The sequence below is a fragment of the Hyperolius riggenbachi genome, chromosome 9 (genome assembly GCF_040937935.1).
Source record: "Hyperolius riggenbachi isolate aHypRig1 chromosome 9, aHypRig1.pri, whole genome shotgun sequence".
Classification (NCBI taxonomy): domain Eukaryota; kingdom Metazoa; phylum Chordata; class Amphibia; order Anura; family Hyperoliidae; genus Hyperolius; species Hyperolius riggenbachi.
The window spans coordinates 12,673,775-12,697,277 of NC_090654.1; the positions used below are offsets into that span (position 1 = coordinate 12,673,775).

The 23,503-nt window shown below is 48.1% G+C and overlaps 1 protein-coding gene across 8 annotated transcripts in view; it reads left to right on the plus strand.

Moving 5' to 3' along the window:
- Positions 1–23,503, plus strand: part of CIMIP4 (ciliary microtubule inner protein 4) — a 90,735-nt gene that overhangs the window by 53,708 nt on the left and 13,524 nt on the right. The window contains exons 1-2 of one of the 8 annotated variants that reach the window (XM_068251947.1): positions 16,296–16,319; positions 23,036–23,221. In XM_068251947.1, coding sequence (XP_068108048.1) covers positions 23,203–23,221 — 19 coding nt within the window. In that variant the 5' untranslated portion in view covers positions 16,296–16,319; positions 23,036–23,202. The other 7 variants (XM_068251946.1, XM_068251948.1, XM_068251945.1 and 4 more) reach the window with 7 other exon arrangements.

A 23,503-nucleotide genomic window follows, 5' to 3' on the forward strand; every position in this document is an offset into this window, starting at 1 on the left:
TGGAGTTATATATTGACTGTCTTTGCTACAGTCGTTGTGTGTCTACTTGGAGGAGGTAAGTCCACCACTACCTCCTCTATTTGCCAAGAATTTGTTTTTTAAGCTCATTTAGCTTCCTTTTATCCTCTTGGCGCCTCCGTTTTCCTACATAATTGCTCTCATCTGAGGCAGACACACAAAAAAATGTCCACACCGCTGAGCCCTGGGATGATGGCACTTTGGTGGTGGCGTCAGTAGCTGACGTTGAAGGGCATGTTGGCTGGCTGTCCATAGGTGGCGATACATGCCGCCGGACACTGCCACCAGCTGTTTCTGACGACGAGGTCCCCCTGCTTCTTTCAGCAACTCGTCTCCTCCTACTCCTCTCTGACTCCCCCTCTGAACTGTCCCTCTGTTCATCTCCTCTATTGGGAACCCACGTGGCATCCATAACATCATAATCATAATCATCCTGCCTAGCTTCGCTTGTATCAGACACCTCATAAACTGCACCAACAGCAGGTACTTCATCCTCCTCCGCACACCTTACGTCCATAGTGATGCTTAACTCAGACATATGAGGTGGTGTAACTTGCTTAGCGCCTTCATCTTGTTGTAACAATAATAGCTGTGAATCAGTGAATTCCCCACCAAATTACTCCTGCGAAGTGTCAAATGCAGCGGATGTGGTGCTTGTAGTAGCGCTGGTGGCTGCGGAAGATGAGGTTTTCTGTGTTAAATAGTCAAGTACGTCCTGACAATCTTGGGAGTTGATGGCACGTGCCTTCGGAGCACTGTACTTTGGTCCAGGGCCGCACGAAATGACGTCAGCACGACCTCGAACAGACCTACCTCTGGCTCTGCTTCTGCCTGTTGTTTTGTCCATATTGGGGAGGATGAAGTGAAAGGTATGAACTGACATGACTAATACAATGTGCAGTCATACAGGTGCAGTGAAAGGGCTGCAGTGACTGCTGGTTGAACAATGTGCAGTCACACAGACAGGTGCAGTAAAAGGTATGCAGTGACTGCTGGTAGAACAATGTGCAGTCACGCAGGTGCAGTGAAAATGGATGCACTGACTGCTGGTATATAATACAATGTGTGGTCACAGGTGCAGTTACAGGTATGCACAGACTGGTATTACAGAATACAAGGTGCAGTGAAAATGAATGCTGGTATATAATACAATGTGTGGTCACAGGTGCAGTTACAGGTATGCACGGACTGGTATTACACAATACAATGTGCAGTTGTCACACAAACAGGTGCAGTGAAAATGAATGCTGGTATGTAATACAATGTGCGGTCACAGGTGCAGTTACAGGTATGCACGGACTGGTATTACACAATACAATGTGCAGCTGTCACACACACAGGTGCAGTGAAAATTAATACTGGTTTATAATACAATGTGCGGTTACAGGTATGCATGGAATGGTATTACACAATACAATGTGCAGCTGTCACACACACAGGTCCAGTGAAAATGAGGGAGTGCAGCCTGATTGGCTGCCATGTGTCTGCTGACTGTGATGTAGAGGGTCAAAGTTTAGCCCAACGATGTAGTAGAAGGGGCGGGTCGGACTCGCATAAAGTTCGCTTCGATCGCGAACCAGTGATGTTCGCGTGAGAAAGTTTGTGTGCGAACCGTTCGGGACAACTCTAATGAACAGATGGACTAGTCCAAAGCCTGTCACTTCTGTCAGATATCTACTACCTACTGTAAGTGACAGCAACATAGGAGAAACGTAATTTATGGCTCATTTTACTCTGGAAAAAACTTCCTACTTGTCTATGTTTGCACATATTTTAAATGTTACAATTTTTCGGCATAGTGCCCCTTTAAACCCTCTGTTACAGTTTCTCTTAAAAGAGGCCTAATGTTGGCAACTGACACAATCCATTGAGTAACATTAGTAGCTATGAGTTACTGTGATGAGCAGTGATTTGCTGCAGTGATAAGGGAACCTCCTTGCTGTGATATCTACAGACTGATCTTCTTCCAGAAGCCAACACTGGTAATTCTGGAGACAAATAAATCGACTTAGTAGTGTGCTCAGTCGTATTTAGTCATTTCCCACTAGTGCAAACCTTTTTTTATGCAGAACGTAATCGCTGGCTTGCATTCTTGTCATGTTCGCGCTCTGTTCTCAACGGCTATGCGGAGCAATCGCAAGTGCTGGAAAAAGCAGCTTGCGTGATTGCAAATGCAGGTGATTGCGCTCGCTAGGTTCCTTGCAGTAATGTTGGCTTTGAATAGGTGACCCTCTGTGCAGAAGTGTGGTCGCCCCGGTAAGCGGCCGGACTCTGCAGAGGCTGATGTTCGGGGTGTGAATATGTGACCCTCTGTGCAGAAGTGTGGGCGCCCCGGTCGGAGGCCGGACTCTGCAGAGGCTCATGTTTGGGGTGTGAATATGTGACCTCTGTGCAGAAGTGAGGACGCCCCGGTCGGCGGCCGAAAGCCGCAGAGGTTCAAAGAATGCTGCCAGCACTCCGTCGTTCTCTTGGCCGGATTCCCTCTGCTGACTCTGCAGACCGCGCCTCCTGTAATGATCATGTCCTCAGGAGGAAAGGTCGCCTCTCCATATCACGCTCTGATCTCACCACCGTTTTATATAATACGAGGGAAGTCTGGGAGCAAACACTCCTTTATCCCAGTAATGTCTTCATCCGGCCCCAACACATGATCACTGAGCTGCTAATCATTTTCAGCTAACGTTTTAATTAAAGTTTATGCAAATGTATGTAGCTTGGAATTAATCAGAATCTTGGCATTCAGTTAACATATGTAATATTTGCTATAACTCGAATTTACAAGCATGATAATGCAAACGCGATGGCTGCAAGGCCTTAGATTTGGGACCTCTCTGGCAGAGGTATACAGAGTTATCATACATTTGTGTGGGTCCCCCCTACAGACATGGCTGGATCTGAGGCAAGGCAGCAAAGGCCATGGCCTAGGGAACAAGGAGGCAAGGGGTGGGCAGCCGCTGGCACACTCAGGCCACACTCAATTCCCACACATATAAATGGCAGCAGTCACAGACCAGGTCAGCAGCAGTAAAGGACATTACAGGATGGGGGGAGAACTGCACAGGAAGGGGGGAGAACAGCACAGGACAAGGAAAGCACAGGATCGGCGCGTGGGCGGTGGGGTTGGCGACAGTAAGTCTTGGGCGGTAAAATGTACAAAACTGGTCCTGGCCACAGATACCATATTTAAACCACGGAGTTACACAGACACACTAGTTAATTAGCTTCATGCAGTGGCGTAGCTAAGGAGCTATTGGCCCCAATGCAAGTTTTACATGGGGCCCCCCCAAGCACTCTATAGTACATAACAATTGATACGGCGCACCAAAACCTACCAATGGCAACTACAGTGTCAGAGGTGTAAGAAGGGGATGGGGAGCAGTTTGTTAATGATTACACCTATTTAAAGCATCTATAGAAGTGATACCAGCACAGGACCAATAGAGAGATAATATTGTGCTTGAGGGAGGGCCCCTTGGGGCCCCTCTGCCCCAAGGGCCTTGATGCGGTCTCTACCTCTGCACCCCCTATTGCTACGCCACTGGCTACATGCCCCCCAGCTACAATAATGGTCCAACCAGGCGCTCCCAGATGCAAGAACCAAGTTGCCTTGTACCTCCAGATAAGAAAGTTAGCCAGGTGGCCCCAGTATACAATAATTGAGTAGCTGCATTCCTACTGATTCAAGAATTAAGTAGCCATGTGCTCCCAGATAGAAAATAAAGCGGCCTTTTGCCCCCTCCCCCCCCCCTCCCCCCAGATACAAAAAGTGAGTTGTCATGTGCTCCCAGATAATGGAATAAAGTGGCCAGATGACCACCAGATAAAAGAATTAGAAGATGATGTAGCCATTTTTCTTCTCTTGTCAGTGATAGTTAGCCATATATGCCCCAAGATAGATTAGAAAGCCATATACACCAGTGGTGCTCAAATACCCCTTTTTAAAATTCGAGTTTGGTCGAATTCGAATAGTAAATTATTCGAGGTCAGTCGAATATTCAAGTCGAATAATTTTTACTATTCGATTCGACCTCGGACTTCGAGCTCACTATTCGAGTCGGTATTCGAGCTCAATATTCGAGCTGACTATTCGAATTGGCCTTAAATAGCTTCCAACACTTGTTTTGAGGGTGAATGATGCAAGAAACATCTTTTTTTCCAAGTAACAACAGCAAGTGATTATGTGGGGATGTTCCTTTAAAAAAAAAAAGGTGGAAAGAGAAGTTGTGTCCAGAATTTTGTTCAGTACTGTATATACTTCTTCTTCTTCTTCTTCTTCTTTATCTTCTATATCTTCTTCTTCTTCTTCTATATCTTCTTCTATATCTTCTTCTTCTATATCTTCTTCTATATCTTCTTCTTCTTCTATATTGTCTTCTTCTTCTTCTTCTTCATCTTCTTCTTCTTCTTCATCTTCTTCATCTTCTTCATCATCATCTTCTTCTTCTTCTTCTTCATCATCTTCTTCATCTTCTTCTTCATCTTCTTCATCTTCTTCTTCTTCATCTTCTTCTTCTTCTTCATCTTCTTCATCTTCTTCTTCTTCATCTTCTTCATCTTCTTCTTCTTCATCTTCTCCATCTTCTTCTTCTTCATCTTCTTCATCTTCTTCTTCTTGATCTTCTTCATCTTCTTCTTTATCTTCTTCATCTTCTTCTTCTTCTTCATCATCTTCTTCATCTTCTTCATCTTCTTCTTCTTCTTCTTCTTCATCTTCTTCATCTTCTCCATCTTCTTCTTCTTCATCTTCTTCATCATCATCTTCTTCTTCTTCATCTTCTTCTTCTTCATCTTCTTCTTCTTCATCTTCTTCATCTTCTTCTTCATCTTCTTCATCTTCTTCTTCTTCATCTTCTTCATCTTCTTCTTCTTCTTCATCTTCTTCTTCTTCATCTTCTTCATCTTCTTCATCTTCATCTTCTTCTTCTTCTTCTTCATCATCTTCTTCATCTTCTTCATCTTCTTCTTCTTCTTCTTCTTCTTCTTCTTCTTCATCATCTTCTTCATCTTCTTCATCTTCTTCTTCTTCTTCATCTTCTTCATCTTCTTCTTCTTCTTCTTCTTCTTCTTCTTCTTCTTCTTCTTCTTCTTCTTCTTCTTCTTCTTCTTCATCTTCTTCTTCTCCTTCTTCTTCATCTTCTTCTTCTTCTTCTCCTTCTTCTTCTTCTTCTCCTTCTTTTTCTATATCGTCTTCTTCTTCTTCACTTATTTCTCTTTTCAATTTTTTTTTTAAAGAAATGCAGCTATTTTTGAGCGTAACAAATAGCTGGTGGCGCACGCATGATGGAAGCGCCATTGTATGTGCTCCCTGGCAGTGGAAACACACAGACAGCAGGAGGTAAATTCAGCAGCAGGAGGAGGAGGATGAGTGTGTGGCAGTAGGCAGTCAATGAGGCAGGCAGCGTGACATAATAGCCCTGGTACCTAGCGGTGATACCAGGGCTGTAAATAAACACAGCAGGCAGGAGGTCCCAGACAGCGGTCATGCAGCCCACATCGTGTCCAATACACAACTGGGACAACACAGTTTTCAACTCGGGCACCTCTGAAAAATTAAACCTTTTTTTTTTTTTATGGTTTTTTGGTTTTGTTTGTAAAACAAATTACACAGATATATAGCTATTTTTTGACGTAATAGCTGGTGGCAGAGTGGCAGCAGAATGTAATTCTGTGTACCCTGGCAGTGGGAAACACAGACCGACAGCAGCAGCAGCAGGAGGAATGGAGGAGTAATGTGAGCAGCTATTTTTTGACGTAATAGCTGGTGGCAGAGTGGCAGCAGAATGTAATTCTGTGTACCCTGGCAGTAGGAAACACAGACAGACAGCAGCAGCAGCAGGAGGAATGGAGGAGTAGTGTGAGTGTGGCAGCAGGCAGCGTGACATAATAGCCCTGGTACCTAGCGGGTGATACCAGGGCTGTAAATAAACACAACAGGAGGTCCCAGACAGCGGTCGTGCAGCCCACATCGTGTCCAATACACAACTGGGACAACACAGTTTTCAACCCGGGCACCTCAGAAAAATTAAACCTTTTTTTTTTTTTTATGGTTTTTTGGTTTTGTTTGTAAAACAAATTACACAGATATATAGCTATTTTTTGGCGTAATAGCTGGTGGCAGAGTGGCAGCAGAATGTAATTCTGTGTACCCTGGCAGTGGGAAACACAGACCGACAGCAGCAGCAGCAGGAGGAATGGAGGAGTAATGTGAGCAGCTATTTTTTGACGTAATAGCTGGTGGCAGAGTGGCAGCAGAATGTAATTCTGTGTACCCTGGCAGTGGGAAACACAGACAGACAGCAGCAGCAGCAGGAGGAATGGAGGAGTAGTGTGAGTGTGGCAGCAGGCAGGCAGCGTGACATAATAGCCCTGGTACCTAGCGGGTGATACCAGGGCTGTAAATAAACACAAGAGGAGGTCCCAGACAGCAGTCGTGCAGCCCACATCGTGTCCAATACACAACTGGGACAACACAGTTTTCAACCCGGGCACCTCTGAAAAATTAAACCTTTTTTTTTTTTTATGGTTTTTTGGTTTTGTTTGTAAAACAAATTACACAGATATATAGCTATTTTTTGACGTAATAGCTGGTGGCAGAGTGGCAGCAGAATGTCATTCTGTGTACCCTGGCAGTGGGAAACACAGACCGACAGCAGCAGCAGCAGGAGGAATGGAGGAGTAATGTGAGCAGCTATTTTTTGACGTAATAGCTGGTGGCAGAGTGGCAGCAGAATGTAATTCTGTGTACCCTGGCAGTGGGAAACACAGACAGACAGCAGCAGCAGCAGCAGGAGGAATGGAGGAGTAGTGTGAGTGTGGCAGCAGGCAGGCAGCGTGACATAATAGCCCTGGTACCTAGCGGGTGATACCAGGGCTGTAAATAAACACAACAGGAGGTCCCAGACAGCGGTCGTGCAGCCCACATCGTGTCCAATACACAACTGGGACAACACAGTTTTTCAACCCGGGCACCTCTGAAAAATTAAACCTTTTTTTTTTTTTTTATGGTTTTTTGGTTTTGTTTGTAAAACAAATTACACAGATATATAGCTATTTTTTGACGTAATAGCTGGTGGCAGAGTGGCAGCAGAATGTAAATCTGTGTACCCTGGCAGTGGGAAACACAGACAGACAGCAGAAGGGCAGTACACAGCAGCCCACTGTAGTTGTAAAATGTGTGGCTGCAGGCGACGTAATAGTCAAAGTGAACCAGGCTGGCTTAGTGAGCAGGAGCCAGGAGGTGGTAAAGGGTGGTAAGGCACATTAACGATGGTTCTAAGTTCCGGCAGCCAGTTCATGTCCCCCTCTCGCCGACAACAGGGGCCAGGAACTCGCCTTCCACCCACGCCTGGTTCATCTTGAGAAACGTCAGTCTGTCCACAGACTTGTGAGACAGACGTGAGCGTTTCTCGGTGACCACGCCACCAGCTGCACTGAAGCAGCGCTCGGACAGCACGCTGGAAGGGGGGCAGGACAGCACTTCCAGGGCGTACTGCGCCAGCTCGCTCCAGATCTCCAGGCGCTTGACCCAATACTCCATGGGATCAACAGGGGCATCGCTGTCAAGCCCGCTGTAGGACCACATGTAGTCAGCCACCATGCGGGTCAGGCGCTGGCTGTGACCGGAGGAGGATGCTGCTGCATGCACCTCCTCTCTAGTCACTGCTGCCGGAGCCTCTACAGTCCTGTAGAGCTCGTGGCTGAGAGACAGCAGGTCTGTGGGGCGCTTGCTGCTGGATGCAGGCACCTGCTGCTGCCTCTGTGCTGGCTGGACAGTGGGGGTGGAAGGCTGGGGGAAGGCTTCCTCCAAGCGCTCAACAAGGGCCTGCTGCAAGCTCCTTATTTGTTGCGCTGGGTCTCCTCCTGCAGGCGGCAGGAACTGGCTCAACTTCCCCTTGAGGCGCGGGTCCAACATCATGCTGATCCAGATGTCCTCCCTCTGCTTCATCTGGATCACCCTGGGGTCCCTGCGCAGGCACGTCAGCATGTGCGCTGCCATTGGGAAGAGGCGGGCCACGTCTGCTGGCACATCGACGGCAGTGCTGTCCTCCTCATCATCCTCCTCTGCCGCCTCATCCTCTCTCCACCCCCGCACCAACTCAGCTGCGCTGTGCTGATCCCCCTCATCAGCAGAAAGGTCAGGGACCTCCACCAAGTCCTCCCCCTCCTCCCCCTCAGAGGTGGACTGTGCAGCTGCTTGCCGCTCCTGCTGGTCCAAGGCTGCCGCTCCCTGTTCCAGCAAAGCATTGAGGGCCCTGTTCAGCAGACAAACCAGGGGCACCCACTCGCAGACCATAGCATGGTCCCTGCTCACCATGTTAGTGGCCTGCAGAAAGGGAGCCAGCACTAAGCACACCTGCTGCATGTGCCTCCAGTCATCATCGGGGACGATGGACGGGATGTTGCTGGTCTTGTCCCTTCTCTGAGCGGCGGAAACAGTGGCCTGGGCAAGGTACTGGTTGACAGCGTGCTTCTGTTCAACCAGACGCTCCAACATCGCCAGGGTGGAGTTCCAGCGAGTCGGAACGTCAAGGATCAGCCGATGGCGTGGCAGCTCCAGCTCCCTTTGCACGTCTTCCAGGCTCGCACAGGCTGCAGCCGAGCGCCGGAAGTGACGCACAACGTTCCTTGCCGTTTCCAGCAGTTCTCCAATCCCCTGGTAGGTGCGCAAGAACTTCTGCACGACCAGGTTCAGCACGTGGGCAAGACAGGGGATGTGGGTCAGGTTTCCCCTGTCTATTGCGGCAACCAGATTGGCCCCATTGTCGGCCTCCACCTCTCCGACTCTGAGGCCTCTGGGGGTCAGCCAAATCCTCTCCTGCTCCTGGAGTTTGGCCAACACATGGGTTGCCGTCAGTTTGGTCTTCCCAAGGCTGACCAAGTGCAGCAGCGCTTGGCAGTGGCGGGCCTTCACGCTGCTGCTGAGGCGGGGGGTTTGGCCAGGTGTGCCGGAGGATGGCAGAGGATCAGAGGAACCTGCTGCAGTTCCCCCGACCCTGCGGGGTGGCACCACCCACTGTGTTGCTGCTGCTGCTGTGCCCGCTGCTGCTCTCCCATCCTCACCCCCTTCCACCAAGCTGACCCAGTGGACAGTGAAGGACAGGTAGCAGCCTGTCCCGAAGTGGCTGCTCCAGGAGTCCATGGTGACGTGGACCCTTTCACCAACCGCGTGCTCCAGCCCTCGCTCCACATTGGCCATCACAAAGCGGTGCAGTGCAGGAATGGCCTTGCGGGCGAAGAAGTGTCTGCTGGGAAGCTGCCAGTCTGGGGCTGCGCAAGCAAGCAGCGCACGAATGTCGCTCCCCTCCTGCACGAGCGTGTACGGCAGGAGTTGGGAGCACATGGCCCGTGCCAGCAAGCCGTTCAGCTGCCGCACGCGACGGCTGCTGGGAGGCAGAGCCCTAACCACCCCCTGGAAGGACTCGCTCAAAAGGCTCTGGCGTGGCCTTTTGCTGGCACGGGAATCAGCAGACACAGCAGAGGAGGCCACTGAGGACTGGCTGCCAGAACAGGCCTCAGTGTCGGCGGCAGGAGTTGCAGAGGGGGGAGGAGCAGTGCGTTTCCGCACTCCTGCTGGTGCTGCTGGAGGAGCAGGAGGGCGGGTGGCTGCTGTTGCTGCTGCTGCTGCTGCTGCTGAAGGCTGTGCAGTGATGGGTGTGGTGCCACTGCCAGCACCAGATGCCTTCAGCCTCTGGAACTCCTCATGCTGGTGGAAATGTTTCGCAGCAAGGTGGTTGATGAGCGAGCTGGTGCTGAACTTTAAGGGGTCTGCACCTCTGCTTAACTTCCGCTGACAGTGGTTGCAAGTGGCGTACTTGCTGTACACTGTGGGCATGGTGAAAAAGCGCCAGATTGGTGACAAAAACAACCCCCTACGGCATGGAACCGCTGCTGCCTGTCTCCCTGTGGTGGTTGGGGGGGGGGGCTTGGGTGCGGCTGGTGGTGGTACTGGCAGATGTTGCTGCTGCTGCTGCTGAGCCTGAGACACCAGCAGGCTGGGGGACCTGCCTACTGCTGCCAATGCTTGCAATGATGCGCCTCCTTGCAAGGCCCACAAGCGCATCCTCCTCCTCCTCCTCCTCAGAGCTGCTGATGACGACATCCCCTGGAGCTGGTGGCACCCAGTCTCTGTCTGTCACCGTGTCATCATCATCCTCCCCCTCCTAAAAACATGTCCTGCTGGGATGATGACCCCCCAAACTCCTCTCCTGATGCATGGATGGGCTGCTTGACTGTCGCCACAGTCTTGCTGTCCAATCCCTCATCCCCCAAAGTGCCCATCAGCATCTCCTCCTCCAAATCGCCAACAACAGCAGACAATTGACTCATCATGCCTGGGGTCAAAAGAGTGCTGAGTGACAGGTCGGCGACTGACGGTGAACTGGCCTCCTCCCCAGGCCCTGCTGGGCGGCTGCTGCGAACAGGGGTGGTGGTGGTGGTGGTGAGGGTGGAGGCCTCGGATGCAGAGCTGATGGCGGGCTGCTCATCCTCCGTCATCAGTTGCACCACAGTGTCTGCATCCTTTTCCTCAATGGGACGTTTCCGACCCGGCTGGAGGAAAATCGGAGCAGGTGCTACACGCTGCTGCTACTGTGTCTCTGCACCGTGAGTTGCAGATGCTCCTGCTGGGCGGCGCCCAAGGCGTCCACGGCCAGTGGCTATAGGAGGAATGTTAGCCACTGACGCTGCTGCTGCTGCTGCGGAACTGTGCATGGTGGCGCGGCCGCGCCCGCGGCTTGCCACAATGCTACTCCCTCTCCTCCTGATTCCCTTGCTGCCCTTCCCCTTGCCCAAACCGCACTGGCTGCCACTTCCAGACATCTTCGATGTTTTGGGCGTAAACACAAAAGTTTTTTAAAAGGGCGGGTGAAAAGTGGGGTACTTTAATGGAGTGGGTTGGTGGGCGAGGTGACTGAGTGAGTGTCTAGTACAGTAAGTAAGTAGTAACAGAGTCAGTAAGTACAACTAGAAGTTACAATAATCAGTAGTAATAATCACAAGGAAATATAGTGTGTGTACACAGACAGTGAGTGAGTGCACGCACACGCAGGAGCTAGCCTATGAACAGTGACTGAGTGTCCCTACTAGTACAGTAAGTAGTAACAGTAAGTACAACCAGAAATTACAATAATCAATCAGTAATCAGAAGGAAATAGAGTGTGTGTACAGTACACAGACAGTGAGTGCACGCACACGCAGGAGCTAGTAGCCTATGAACAGCGACAGTGAGTGTCCTAGTACAGTTACAGTATATAACTATTCAGAAGGAAATAGAGTGTGTGTACACTACAGTACACAGACAGTGAGTGCACGCACACGCAGGAGCTAGTAGCCTATGAACAGTGTCAGTGAGTGAGTGTCCTAGTACAGTTACAGTATATAACTATTCAGAAGGAAATAGAGTGTGTGTACACTACAGTACACAGACAGTGAGTGCACGCACACGCAGGAGCTAGTAGCCTATGAACAGTGTCAGTGAGTGAGTGTCCTAGTACAGTTACAGTATATAACTATTCAGAAGGAAATAGAGTGTGTGTACAGTACACAGACAGTGAGTGCAAGCACACGCAGGAGCTAGCCTATGAACAGTGACAGTCAGTGAGTGTCCTAGTACAGTTACAGTATATAACTATTCAGAAGGAAATAGAGTGTGTGTACAGTACACAGACAGTGAGTGCACGCACACGCAGGAGCTAGTAGCCTATGAACAGTGACAGTGAGTGTCCTAGTACAGTTACAGTATATAACTATTCAGAAGGAAATAGAGTGTGTGTACACTACAGTACACAGACAGTGAGTGCACGCACACGCAGGAGCTAGTAGCCTATGAACAGTGACAGTGAGTGTCCTAGTACAGTTACAGTATATAACTATTCAGAAGGAAATAGAGTGTGTGTACAGTACACAGACAGTGAGTGCAAGCACACGCAGGAGCTAGCCTATGAACAGTGACAGTCAGTGAGTGTCCTAGTACAGTTACAGTATATAACTATTCAGAAGGAAATAGAGTGTGTGTACAGTACACAGACAGTGAGTGCACGCACACGCAGGAGCTAGTAGCCTATGAACAGTGACTGAGTGAGTGTCCTAGTACAGTTACAGTATATAACTACAATACAAAATACAATCAATCAGTACTAAAGGACAGCAGAAATACTGGTATAGATGAGAAATAAACAGAGGACAGGAGAGAACAGCTGCCCACACAGGCAAGGCCCTGAGGCCTAAAGCTGTAAGCCTGCAGCAGCTGTGTCTCTCTATGTAACACAAAAGCTACTAACTAAAATACAATGTCTATCTAACTAACAACAATATAGGTGTATATAGGAGGTGTATGTGAGCAAAAACGCTAGGTAAATGACCACAATAAAGCTCTTGCTAAGCCAACGCACAAAGGAGCAGATCTCTCTCTGTGCAAAGTCGGGCAAGGACGGAGAAACGGAACATGGCGGCCGCTATTTATAGGGTAGGGGCTGGCCAGGGTCCCCCTCAGTGATTGGCTGCCGTCAGAGGGCCTGGGAGCCCTCTGATTGGCTCTAAGGACATCAATCTGGGCTATGACGCTATTCGAGCTCGGTATTCGAGCTCGAATAGCGCTGTTAGCTCGAATAGCGCGAATAGTGAATGGGCTATTCGAGTTCACTCGAATAGCCCATTCGAATAGCTCCAGCTATTCGGAGCTCGAATACCGAGCTCGAATAGCTGAAAAAGAGCTCGAATATTCGAGCTACTCGAATATTCGAGCTCTGCTGAGCACCACTGATATGCACCACACACATCAGTATTAAATAGCTACGAGTATCCCCTCCCCCTCTTTCTCAAATACAATTAAATATTTAAAGAGAAACTCCGACCAAGAATTGAACTTTATCCCAATCAGTAGCTGATACCCCCTTTTACATGAGAAATCTATTCCTTTTCACAAACAGACCATCAGGGGGCGCTGTATGACTGATATTGTGGTGAAACCCCTCCCACAAGAAACTCTGAGGACCGTGGTACTCCTGGCAGTTTCCTGTCTGCAAACCTTGTTGCATTGTGGGAAATAGCTGTTTACAGCTGTTACCAACTGCCAAAAAAAGCATGCAGCAGCAAAAATGTCACCATGTAATAAATGTCAGAATGTAAATCAGGGATTTAAAAGATTTTACAATGGGCAAACACTGACTAAATCATTTATACATAATTATTGTAAAAATGGAGCACTTTTTTTTATTACATTACTAGCTGATTGCCCGGCGTTGCCCGGGTATGTATTTGGCTGGTGTTGGCTCCGCCAATTTTTTCTAGCCCTTCCACACAAACACTCAATGACCAAGTTTGTGAGCTTTGCGGTCACCCACCCACCCAGTTTGAGAACCCTGCCAATAACAGAATGGCTGAAATCAATCTAACAAATCTGATTGGCTGTTTGTGACTCCACCCCTTTAGTGAATTTGGACCCCAGTCACCCAATGACTGACTGTATCAGGTTTGAGGCCTCTGCCACTAACAGTGTAAGGATGGTAGCAATGTGAATATTCCCCTTGACAATCAATAGGTACATTTTGATTGGCTGTTGTAGGCTCCACGTACATTTCTGAATATTCATCCCAGTCACCCAGTGGCCACTTGTGTCAAGTTTGGGAACCCTGCCATGTTAAAAATGTAGTTGTTGGCACCGCCCACTTTTTCTAACCTTGACATGCAGTCACTCATTTATCAAGTTTATCAGCTTTGGGGGCCTTGGTATCAATACTTTGTATATTCCCATTGAAAAATAAACAAATCTGGCTGTTTGTGGCTCCGCCCCCTTTCTGAATTTGAACCCCAGTCACCCAGTGACCAACTGTACCAGGTTTGGGGCATCTGCTATTAACAGTATAAGAGAATGGTAGCAGCTTATATATTCCCTTTGAAAATCAAAACGTGAATTTTGATTGGCTGTTATAGGCTCCACCCACCTTCCAAAATCTTAATTTCATTCACCCAGTGACCAACTGTGCAAAGTTTGAGAACACTGCCATTAACAGTGTAAGAATGGCTGCAGTTTACATTTTCCCAGGGAAATTTGTATTTGTCTCCACCCACTGATAACCCGGCGTTGCCTGTGTATGTATTTGACTGGTGTTGGCTCCGCCCACTTTCTAACCCTAACGCACAAACACTCAATGACCAAGTTTGTGAGCTTTGGGGTCTTTGGCATTAATAATTTGTATATTCCGATAGAAATTAAACAAATCAGATTGTCTGTTTGTGGCTGCGCCCCTCTCCAGCATTTGAACCCCAGTCACCCAGTGACCAACTGTAGCAGGTTTGAGGCATCTGCTATTAACAGTGTAAAAATGGCAGCAATTTAAATATTCCCCTTGAAAATCAACAGGTGAATTTTGATTGGCTATTATAGGCTCCACCCACTCCCTGAAAATTAATCTCAGTCACCCAGTGACCATCTGGGCAAAGTTTGAGAACCCTGCCATTAACAGTGTAAGAATGGCTGCAGTTTATATTTTCCCAGTGAAATTTGGTTTTGGTTCCACCCACTTTTTGTAACCTGGACACACAGTCACCCAATGACCAATTTTGTGAGCTTTGGGGTCATTGGCATTGATAATTTGTACTTTCCCATGAAATGAAACAAATATGATTGACTGTTTGTGGCTCTGTCCTCTTTTCTGAATTTGAACCCCAGTGACCCAATGACCAACTGTACCAGGTTTGAGGCTTGTGCCATTAACAGTGCAAGAATGGCAGCAATTTTAATATTCTCCTTGAAAAGCGATATGTGATTTTTGATTGGCATTTTAGGCTCCACCCACTTTTCTGAATATTAATCTCAGTCATCCAGTAACCAGCTGTGCAAAGTTTGAGAACCCTGCCATTAACCGTGAAGAAAGGCTGCAGTTTACAATTTCACAGAAAAATCTGTTTTTGACTCCACCCAGTTTTAGTAACCTTGACACACAGTCACTCAATGATCAAGTTTGTGAGCTTTTGGGTTCCTGGCATCAAAATTCTGCTAATGGAAGCAGTTTATCCAGCAAAGAAATCTGATTTGCTGTGTTTGGCTCCGCCCCTTTACTGAATTTGAACCCCAGACACTTAACGACCGACTGTAGCAGGTTTGAGGCCTCTGCCATTAACAGTGTAAGAATGGCTGCAGTTTCAATATTCCCCTTGAAAATCAATAGGTGAATTTTGATTGGCTCTTGAAGGCTCCACCTACTTTTCTGAATATCAATCCCAGTCACCCAGTGACCAACTGTGTGAAGTTTGAGAACCCTGCCATTAACAGCGTAAGAAAAGCTGCAGTTTATATTTTCCAATGTAAAAAATACGTTGTTTTGGCTCCGCCCACTATTTCTAACCTTAACGTACAGTCACTCAATGACCAAGTTTATGAGCGTTGGGGTCCTTGGCATAAATAAGTTGCATTTTACCTTTGAAATTAAACAAATCTGATTGGCTGTATTTGGCCCGCTCCCTTCAGAATTTAAACCCCAGTCTCCCAGTGACTGACTGTACCAGATTTGAGGCCTCTGCCATTAAGAGTGTATGAATGGCAGCAATGTAAATATTCCCCTTGAAAATCAAAAGGTGAGCTGTAGGCTCCACCCACTTTCCTGAATATTAGTCCCAGTCACCCAGTGGCCAACTGTGTCACGTTTGAGAACCCTGCCAATAAGAGAACGGCTGAAATCAATCTAACAAATTTAAATGGCTGTTTGTGGCTCCACCCCTTTAATGAATTTGGACCCCAGTCACCTAATGACTGACTGTATCAGGTTTGAGGCCTCTGCCATTAACAGTGTATGAATGGTAGCAATGTAAATATTCCCCTTGAAAATCAATAGGTCAATTTTTATTGGCTGTTGTAGGCTCCACCCACATTTCTGAATATTCCTCCCAGTCACCCAGTGGGCAATTGTGTAAAGTTTGGGAACCCTGCCATGTTGAAAATTTAGTAGTTGGCACTGGCCACTTTTTGTAACCTTGACATACAGTCACTCAGTTATCACGTTTATCAGCTTTGGGGTCCTTGGTATCAATACTTTGTATATTCCCATTGAAAAATAAACAAATCTGGCTGTTTGTGGCTCCGCCCCCTTTCTGAATTTGAACCCTAATCACCCAATGACTGGCTGTATCAGGTTTGAGGCATTTGCTATTAACAGTATAAGAATGGTAGCAGCTTAAATATTCCCTTTGAAAATCAAAAGGTGAATTTTTATTGGCTGTTGTAGGCTCCACCCACCTTTCAAAATCTTAATCTCATTCACCCAGTGACCAACTGTGGAAAGATTGAGAGCCCTGTCATTAACAGTGTAAGAATGGCTGCAGTTTATATTTTCCAGTGAAGTTTGTTTTTAGCTCCGCCCAATTTTTGTAACCTTGACACACAGTCACCCAGTGACCAAGTTTGTGAGCTTTCAGGTTCCTGGCATCAAAAATGTGTGAATGGAAGCAGTTTATCCACCAAGGAAATCTGATTGGCTGTAGGTGGCCCCGCCCCTTTAGTGAATTTGGACCCCAGTTCACCCAATGACCAACTTTAGCAAGTTTGAAGCCTCTGCCATTAACAGTGTAAGAATGGCAGCAGTTTAAATATTCCCCTTGAAAATCAATAGGTGAATTTTGATTGGCTGTTGTAGGCTCCACCCACTTTCTTGAATCTTAATCGCATTCACCCAGTGACCAACTGTGGCAAGTTTGAGAACCCTGCGATGAACAGTGTAAGAATGGCTGCAGTTTACATTTTCCCATTTAAAATGAATGGCTGAAATTTGATTGGCTGTGTTATGCTCCTCCCACTTTTCCTGGATTCGTAACCTCGGTCACCAAGTGACCAACTGTGCCAAGTTTATGGGACTCTGGCTTGATTACTGTGAGAATGGCAGCCTTTTACATTTTTTCCATTGACTTGAATGGGTGAAATCTGATTTGCTGTTTGCAGCTCCGCCCACGTGTGCAGGGGGGCCGCGAGACCCCCAGAACATATCATCCCAGGTAGTAAGGGATCTGTATACCAAGTTTCATTCAAATAGGACAAGGCGTTTTCGAGTGATCGCGGCACACACACACACACACACACACACACACACACACACACACACACACACACACACACACACACACACACACACACACACACACACACACACACACACACACACACACACACACACACACACACACACACACACACACACACACACACACACACACACACACACACACACACACACACACACACACACACACACACACACACACACACTCACACACACACAGACACACACTCACACACACACACACACACACACACACACACACACACACTAGTGTTGGGCGAACATCTAGATGTTCGGGTTCGGGCCGAACAGGCCGAACATGGCCGCGATGTTCGGGTGTTCGACCCGAACTCCGAACATAATGGAAGTCAATAGGGACCCGAACTTTTGTGCTTTGTAAAGCCTCCTTACATGCTACATACCCCAAATTTACAGGGTATGTGCACCTTGGGAGTGGGTACAAGAGGAAAATTTTTTTTTGCAAAAAGAGCTTATAGTTTTTGAGAAAATTGATTGTAAAGTTTCAAAGGAAAAACTGTCTTTTAAATGTGGAAAATGTCATGTTTCTTTGCACAGGTAACATGCTTTTTTTCGCCATGCAGTCATAAATGTAATACAGAGAAGAGGTTCCACGAAAAGGGACCGGTAACGCTAACCCAGCAGCAGCAGCACACGTGATGGAACAGGAGCAGGCGCAGGAGGAGAAGGCCATGCTTTTTGAGACACAACAACCCAGGCCTTGCATGAGGACAAGAAGCGTGCGGATAGCATGCTTTTTACCGCCATGCAGTCATAAATGTAATAAAGATAAGAGGTTCAATAAACAGGGACCGGGCGACAACGCTAACCCAGCAGCAGCAGACGTGATGGAACAGGAGGAGGCGCAGGAGGAGAAGGCCACGCTTTCAGGTGCAACTCAGGCCTTGCAATGAGGACAAAAAAATGTGTGCGCAAAGCAATGCAATTAGTAGTTTTCAGGACACAATGGGCTATTCGGAGGAGCTATTCCCACCCCCACAATCTTCTACCTGTGAAAGGTCAATGGAACAGCCACAAATGTTGTGCCCGGATTCACAACCTTTTTCTGTGGAAAATGCACCTCGCACTGAAATGCAAGGCGAGGCCGAGGATGAACATGACGTCAACAACTCAACATGACGCAAAATGGGGGCGGAACAGAAAGCTGCTTTCAATGTTTTGAAGGCCTTAATTGCCTCCGGTGGCCAGTTAGATGCATCATTCATCACACCCAAATCCCAGAGCAATGTGTGCAGGAATTTGAATCGCAGGAGGTGTACCGAGATCATCTGGACAAGTGACAAGTGACCAAGTGACAAGTGACAAAGTGAAAAGTGACAAAGTGACCAGTGACAAAGTGACAAAGTGACAAAATGACAAAGTGACAAAATGACAAAGTGACAAGTGACAAAGTGACAAGTGACAGTGACAAGTGACAAAGTGACAAAATGACAAAATGACAAAGTGACAAAGTGACAAGTGACAAAGTGACAAGTGACAAAGTGACAAAATGACAAAGTGACAAAGTGACAAAGTGACCAGTGACAAAGTGACAACTGAGAGGTTGTTCTGGGGAGCTCCACTGCACTCAGTCGCATATGAGGAGAGGTCTCGTCGGGACTGCTGATCCTCCTCAGCTTGCTCAAAGCCTTGAGGGTTCCTGAAGATCCGCTGCTTGGAGTTCGCCGGGGTTCAGCTTGGTGTCGGGGTCGGCGGCGTCCTCCTCACTCCAACGTGGCAGATCTTCTGTTGAAGGAAAAAAAAAAAACAATGTTAAAAGTCCCGTACCGCTTCTGAAGGACTTACCAAGAGATGCTAGCGCACCATCGCTCGCTGGGTGATGTCCCTCCCTACGCGCTGGAATTCTACGCTGCACATGCTAGCACGCTTTTGCGCAGTGCCGAGGCGCATTCCAGCAGCTAGCTACCAAGCTTCTGTGGATCTGATTGGGCCACCATGTTGGATCTCTGCCAAGTCCTCCAAAATTTTGAGCAATCCACGTTGCGTGACTGAGCAGTGACAACTCTACAGTCAGCATTACAATACCACTGCTGTGTTTACTGAAGAAATCAATGTTGAAGATGGAAAACCGCTGGCATGATGCAAGTGGGGGATTCTGAAGATGAAAACGATCAGCGTGATGATACCAACATCAGGCAACCTGCCTCAGGAAACGCTGGTCCCAGCTATGACAAAGAACAGGACGAGGAACAGCTGGAGTTGGAGCAGGAATTGGATGCCCCCACTGCCGAGGGACAGAGCGGTGCACGTTGGACTTCCACAATTTAGCGGGAATGGACAGCAGAAGAGGAAGAAAGTGATGCTGGTGACGAATATGGTGCATCACAACAATCACAACGCTCACAAGAACATGAAGACAGAGGAGTCTGGCAGGACTCTCTGGCACACATGGCTCAATTCATGCTAGACTGCATTGAACGCGGCCCGCGCATTATTCACTATTCATTATTATTCATTATTCTGGAATCTGGACAACACCAATTACTGGGTTTATACCCAGTTTATACAAACACAATGTTAAAAAACTGATTGAAGAAAGTGTCAGACAGGTCAAAAATGGAACAATTCCAGCAGGCCCTTGAGGATGGAGACTTTAGAGAGGAGATTGACATCCTCCTCCTTCTCTAGCCAGTTGTACGCCGACAGACTGACTTCAGCAAACCCAGGAGGACCAGGAGGGCAGCAAAGAACACAAGCTGCTGCTAGTGCCGAAAAGGGAATGGTATTGGCAGTGTCCTTGGAGTGGGAACATTTTCTGACACCCATGCAGCAGCCCACAGAACAGCAATCGGGCAGTTCCACGTCCTCCAACACCAATCGCCTGGAGAAGATGGTCAAGGTCCAGGACTACATGTCAAATGGCGTAGCTGTGTTGAACAATCCATCTGCAGACAGACGGTGAGTGTGACAGGCAGCACAGAAGGACCATGGCAACTCACTCATAGTACCACAGTTTGATAGTGCTGCCCAAAAAATTATATGGATCCGTGGACCCGGGCACTGCGGGCAGTACTGGGAAGTGGGAACGCAGATTTTAGTACCTAAACACACGATACAACATGTTTTCCGGGGTCGGACTCTGAGGCACATACAGATGGTCCCGATCATCATCCTCATCATACAACTCTTCTCCTGAGTCTGACCCACCCACCACCTCTGCCACCCCAACATCCCCAGACACAGACCCCTCATCGTCCTCAACATTAACTTGGGATGCTGGCCTGAGCCAGACCTCCTCCTCCACATCAGGCCCCATCATCTCCTCAATGGAAGCCCTCATTAATCGCTCTGGCGACGGACCGATGGACACAACGTTCTGCTCCGGGGAGGGCTGCTGCTGACCACTGGCTGCTGGGGTGGATGTTATAGCTTGCGTGGGGCGTTGGCTGTTGCTGTTGTTGGGAGTGCTGCTCACAGCGGAGGTCTCTGGGGAACTCATGTTGAGCTCATATAGTGGTTGACGGTGAGTGGAGTATTACTGATCCCAGCAATATACACACTGACTGGCAGAGTACGCAATGCTATATAGTGTGGCTGAGCGGTGTACACAGAGTGGCAGTAAACACAATGCTATATAGTCTGGCTGAGCGAGCGGTGTACTACTGTTCCCAGCAGAATCAGAGTGTCAGTAAACAATGGTATATAGTCTGGCTGAGCGGTGTACACAGAGTGTCAGTAAACAATGGTATATAGTCTGGCTGAGCGGTGTACACAGAGTGTCAGTAAACAATGGTATATAGTCTGGCTGAGCGGTGTACACAGAGTGGCAGTAAACACAATGCTATATATAGCGTGGTTGAGCGAGGTGCACAGTGGCAGTATACACAATGCTATATAGTCAGGCTAAGCCGTGTACACAGAGTGTCAGAAAACACAATGCTATATATAGCGTGGCTGAGCGAGGTGCACAGTGGCAGTACACACAATGCTATATAGCCAGGCTAAGCCGTGTACACAGAGTGTCAGAAAACACAATGCTATATATAGCGTGGCTGAGCGAGGTACACAGTGGCAGTAAACAATATATAGTGTGGCTGAACGAGCGGTGTACCACTATTCCCAGCAGACACAGAACAGTACACAGAATGCTAATGCTATATAGTGTGGCTGAACGAGCGGTGTACTACTGTTCCCAGCAGACACAGAACAGTACACAGAATGCTATATAGTGTGGCTGAACGAGCGGTGTACTACTGTTCCCAGCAGACACAGAACAGTACACAGAATGCTATATAGTGTGGCTGAACGAGCGGTGTACCACTATTCCCAGCAGACACAGAACAGTACACAGAATGCTATATAGTGTGGCTGAACGAGCGGTGTACTACTGTTCCCAGCAGTGACACACAATGACTGGGGGGGACCCTGGCTAGCGTGGCTGGAGCGCGAACTACCCTGCCTGCCTACCCAAAGCTAAACCCACAGACAAATGGCGGAGATATGACGTGGTTCGGGTATTTATTTACCCGAACCACGTGACCGTTCGGCCAATCAGAGCGCGTTCGGGTCCGAACCACGTGACCCGTTCGGCCAATCACAGCGCTAGCCGAACGTTCGGGGAACGTTCGGCCATGCGCTCTTAGTTCGGCCATGTGGCCGAACGGTTTGGCCGAGCACCGTCAGGTGTTCGGCCGAACTCGAACATCACCCGAACAGGGTGATGTTCTGCAGAACCCGAACAGTGGCTAACACTGTTCGCCCAACACTACCACACACACACACACACACACACACACACACACACACATACACACACACACACACACACACACACACACACACACACACGATTTTATATATATAGATTGTCACTGGAATTCCTCTTTAAGTACTCATGTGTGCCCCCAGAATAGGAATCAGGCAGGCCATGTGTGCCTTTTAGGCAGGTTTCGCATCTAATTTTTGTATTGTGGTGGGGATGTGAATGCAAAAAATGACATATTACCATGCAGCAGAGTGCGCCGACAGCGTCATATGCAAAGTGCCACGCCCCCGCTCACCCCTCGCCACCCCTCACCCAGTGATGTGATCCCTGCTGGACAGGAAGTACAGCGCTGGGATTCCAGGGGATCCCCGTCGTATTCCTGTCATTCTGCGGCTGCACTCCCGCCAACCTTTTAAAAAGGCACGCGTTGCCCATTTACTTACATTACTTTCACTGTCGCAAGTCGGCCGCTAACGGGCTGTTGATTTTGCAGGGGCTCGGTGGCAAATCAGAAATGTCCACCGCAACACTATGCGACACGGTTAGTGTTCTAGGCCCCATTGCCTTGCATTGCCATTCCGCTACCCTGCGGTAAACAGGTAACGCCACACAGATTTGCAATACAAGTGCAAAAAAAATACCGTCGATAGCCATGTGTACCAAAAAATATCTGTGATCGACCACTTTGGATTGAACAAGTTTTTCCAGCATGTCTGATCGATGCGCTCGACTGAAATCGATCCAATCACCGTTCAGGCATGCTTTTCACGGCACCGATTTTCATCCACTATGATAAAATTATCAAATTGGATAATTGATTGGGCCACAAAATTGTTAGGTGTATGGGCATCTTTAAAGCCTTAAAGGATACCAGAACCGAAGAGATCTGGTAAAAATGATAGATGCAGTGTGTAGGGGGTAAAAAGTACACAACGGCCGCTCCTCCTGGCCCCCTCTGTCGACTTTGGTGACCTTTGCCCTGGACATACTGCGCAGTATGTCCAAGGCAAAGGTCAGCAAAGTCGTCGGACACCGGCATGGATATTACAACAACGGCGGCAGACGAAGGGGGCCAGGAGGAGCGGCCAGTATGTAAATTTTTACCCCCTACACACTGCATCTATCATTTTTACCAGAACCTTTCGATATCTGGTATCCTTTAAATTTTCTGAATAATCTCAGAGTTGTTACTACAGTAGATGAATGATGATTCTGTCTCTCCCAGTGCAGCACTGACACCTACAGGCCGTACAGAAAACTGCTCTCCCTCTTCATATTTTACCTCTCGCCATGACAACGTCAACAAAAATGGTCTCCTAGCAACCGGAGCGAAGCAAGAATAAGGCCAGAGTGATTCATGTGCGTTCTGGATAATAACTACAGATCTATTGAATGGAGGCTGGGATCTCAGGTGAGATAATATGGCGTGCGCTATAGACGGATGATCCTCTGTATACAGAGCTTCTCCAGGATTATACATGTCATTCTTTGATTAGCAGGACGGATGTGGCCTGTATGTCCCAGAGCAGCAGACTCTATGCCGGGGTTTAGTGTCTACATTTAATGACACCTAGGGGGTGATTTTATAAGCAGGAGCAGAGCTGGATCATCCACAAGGCACCCTAGGCAGTTGCCTAGGGCCTGGAGAGAGTCTAGGGGCCCGGTGGATGCTAGTCCCTGCCAAATCTTAAAA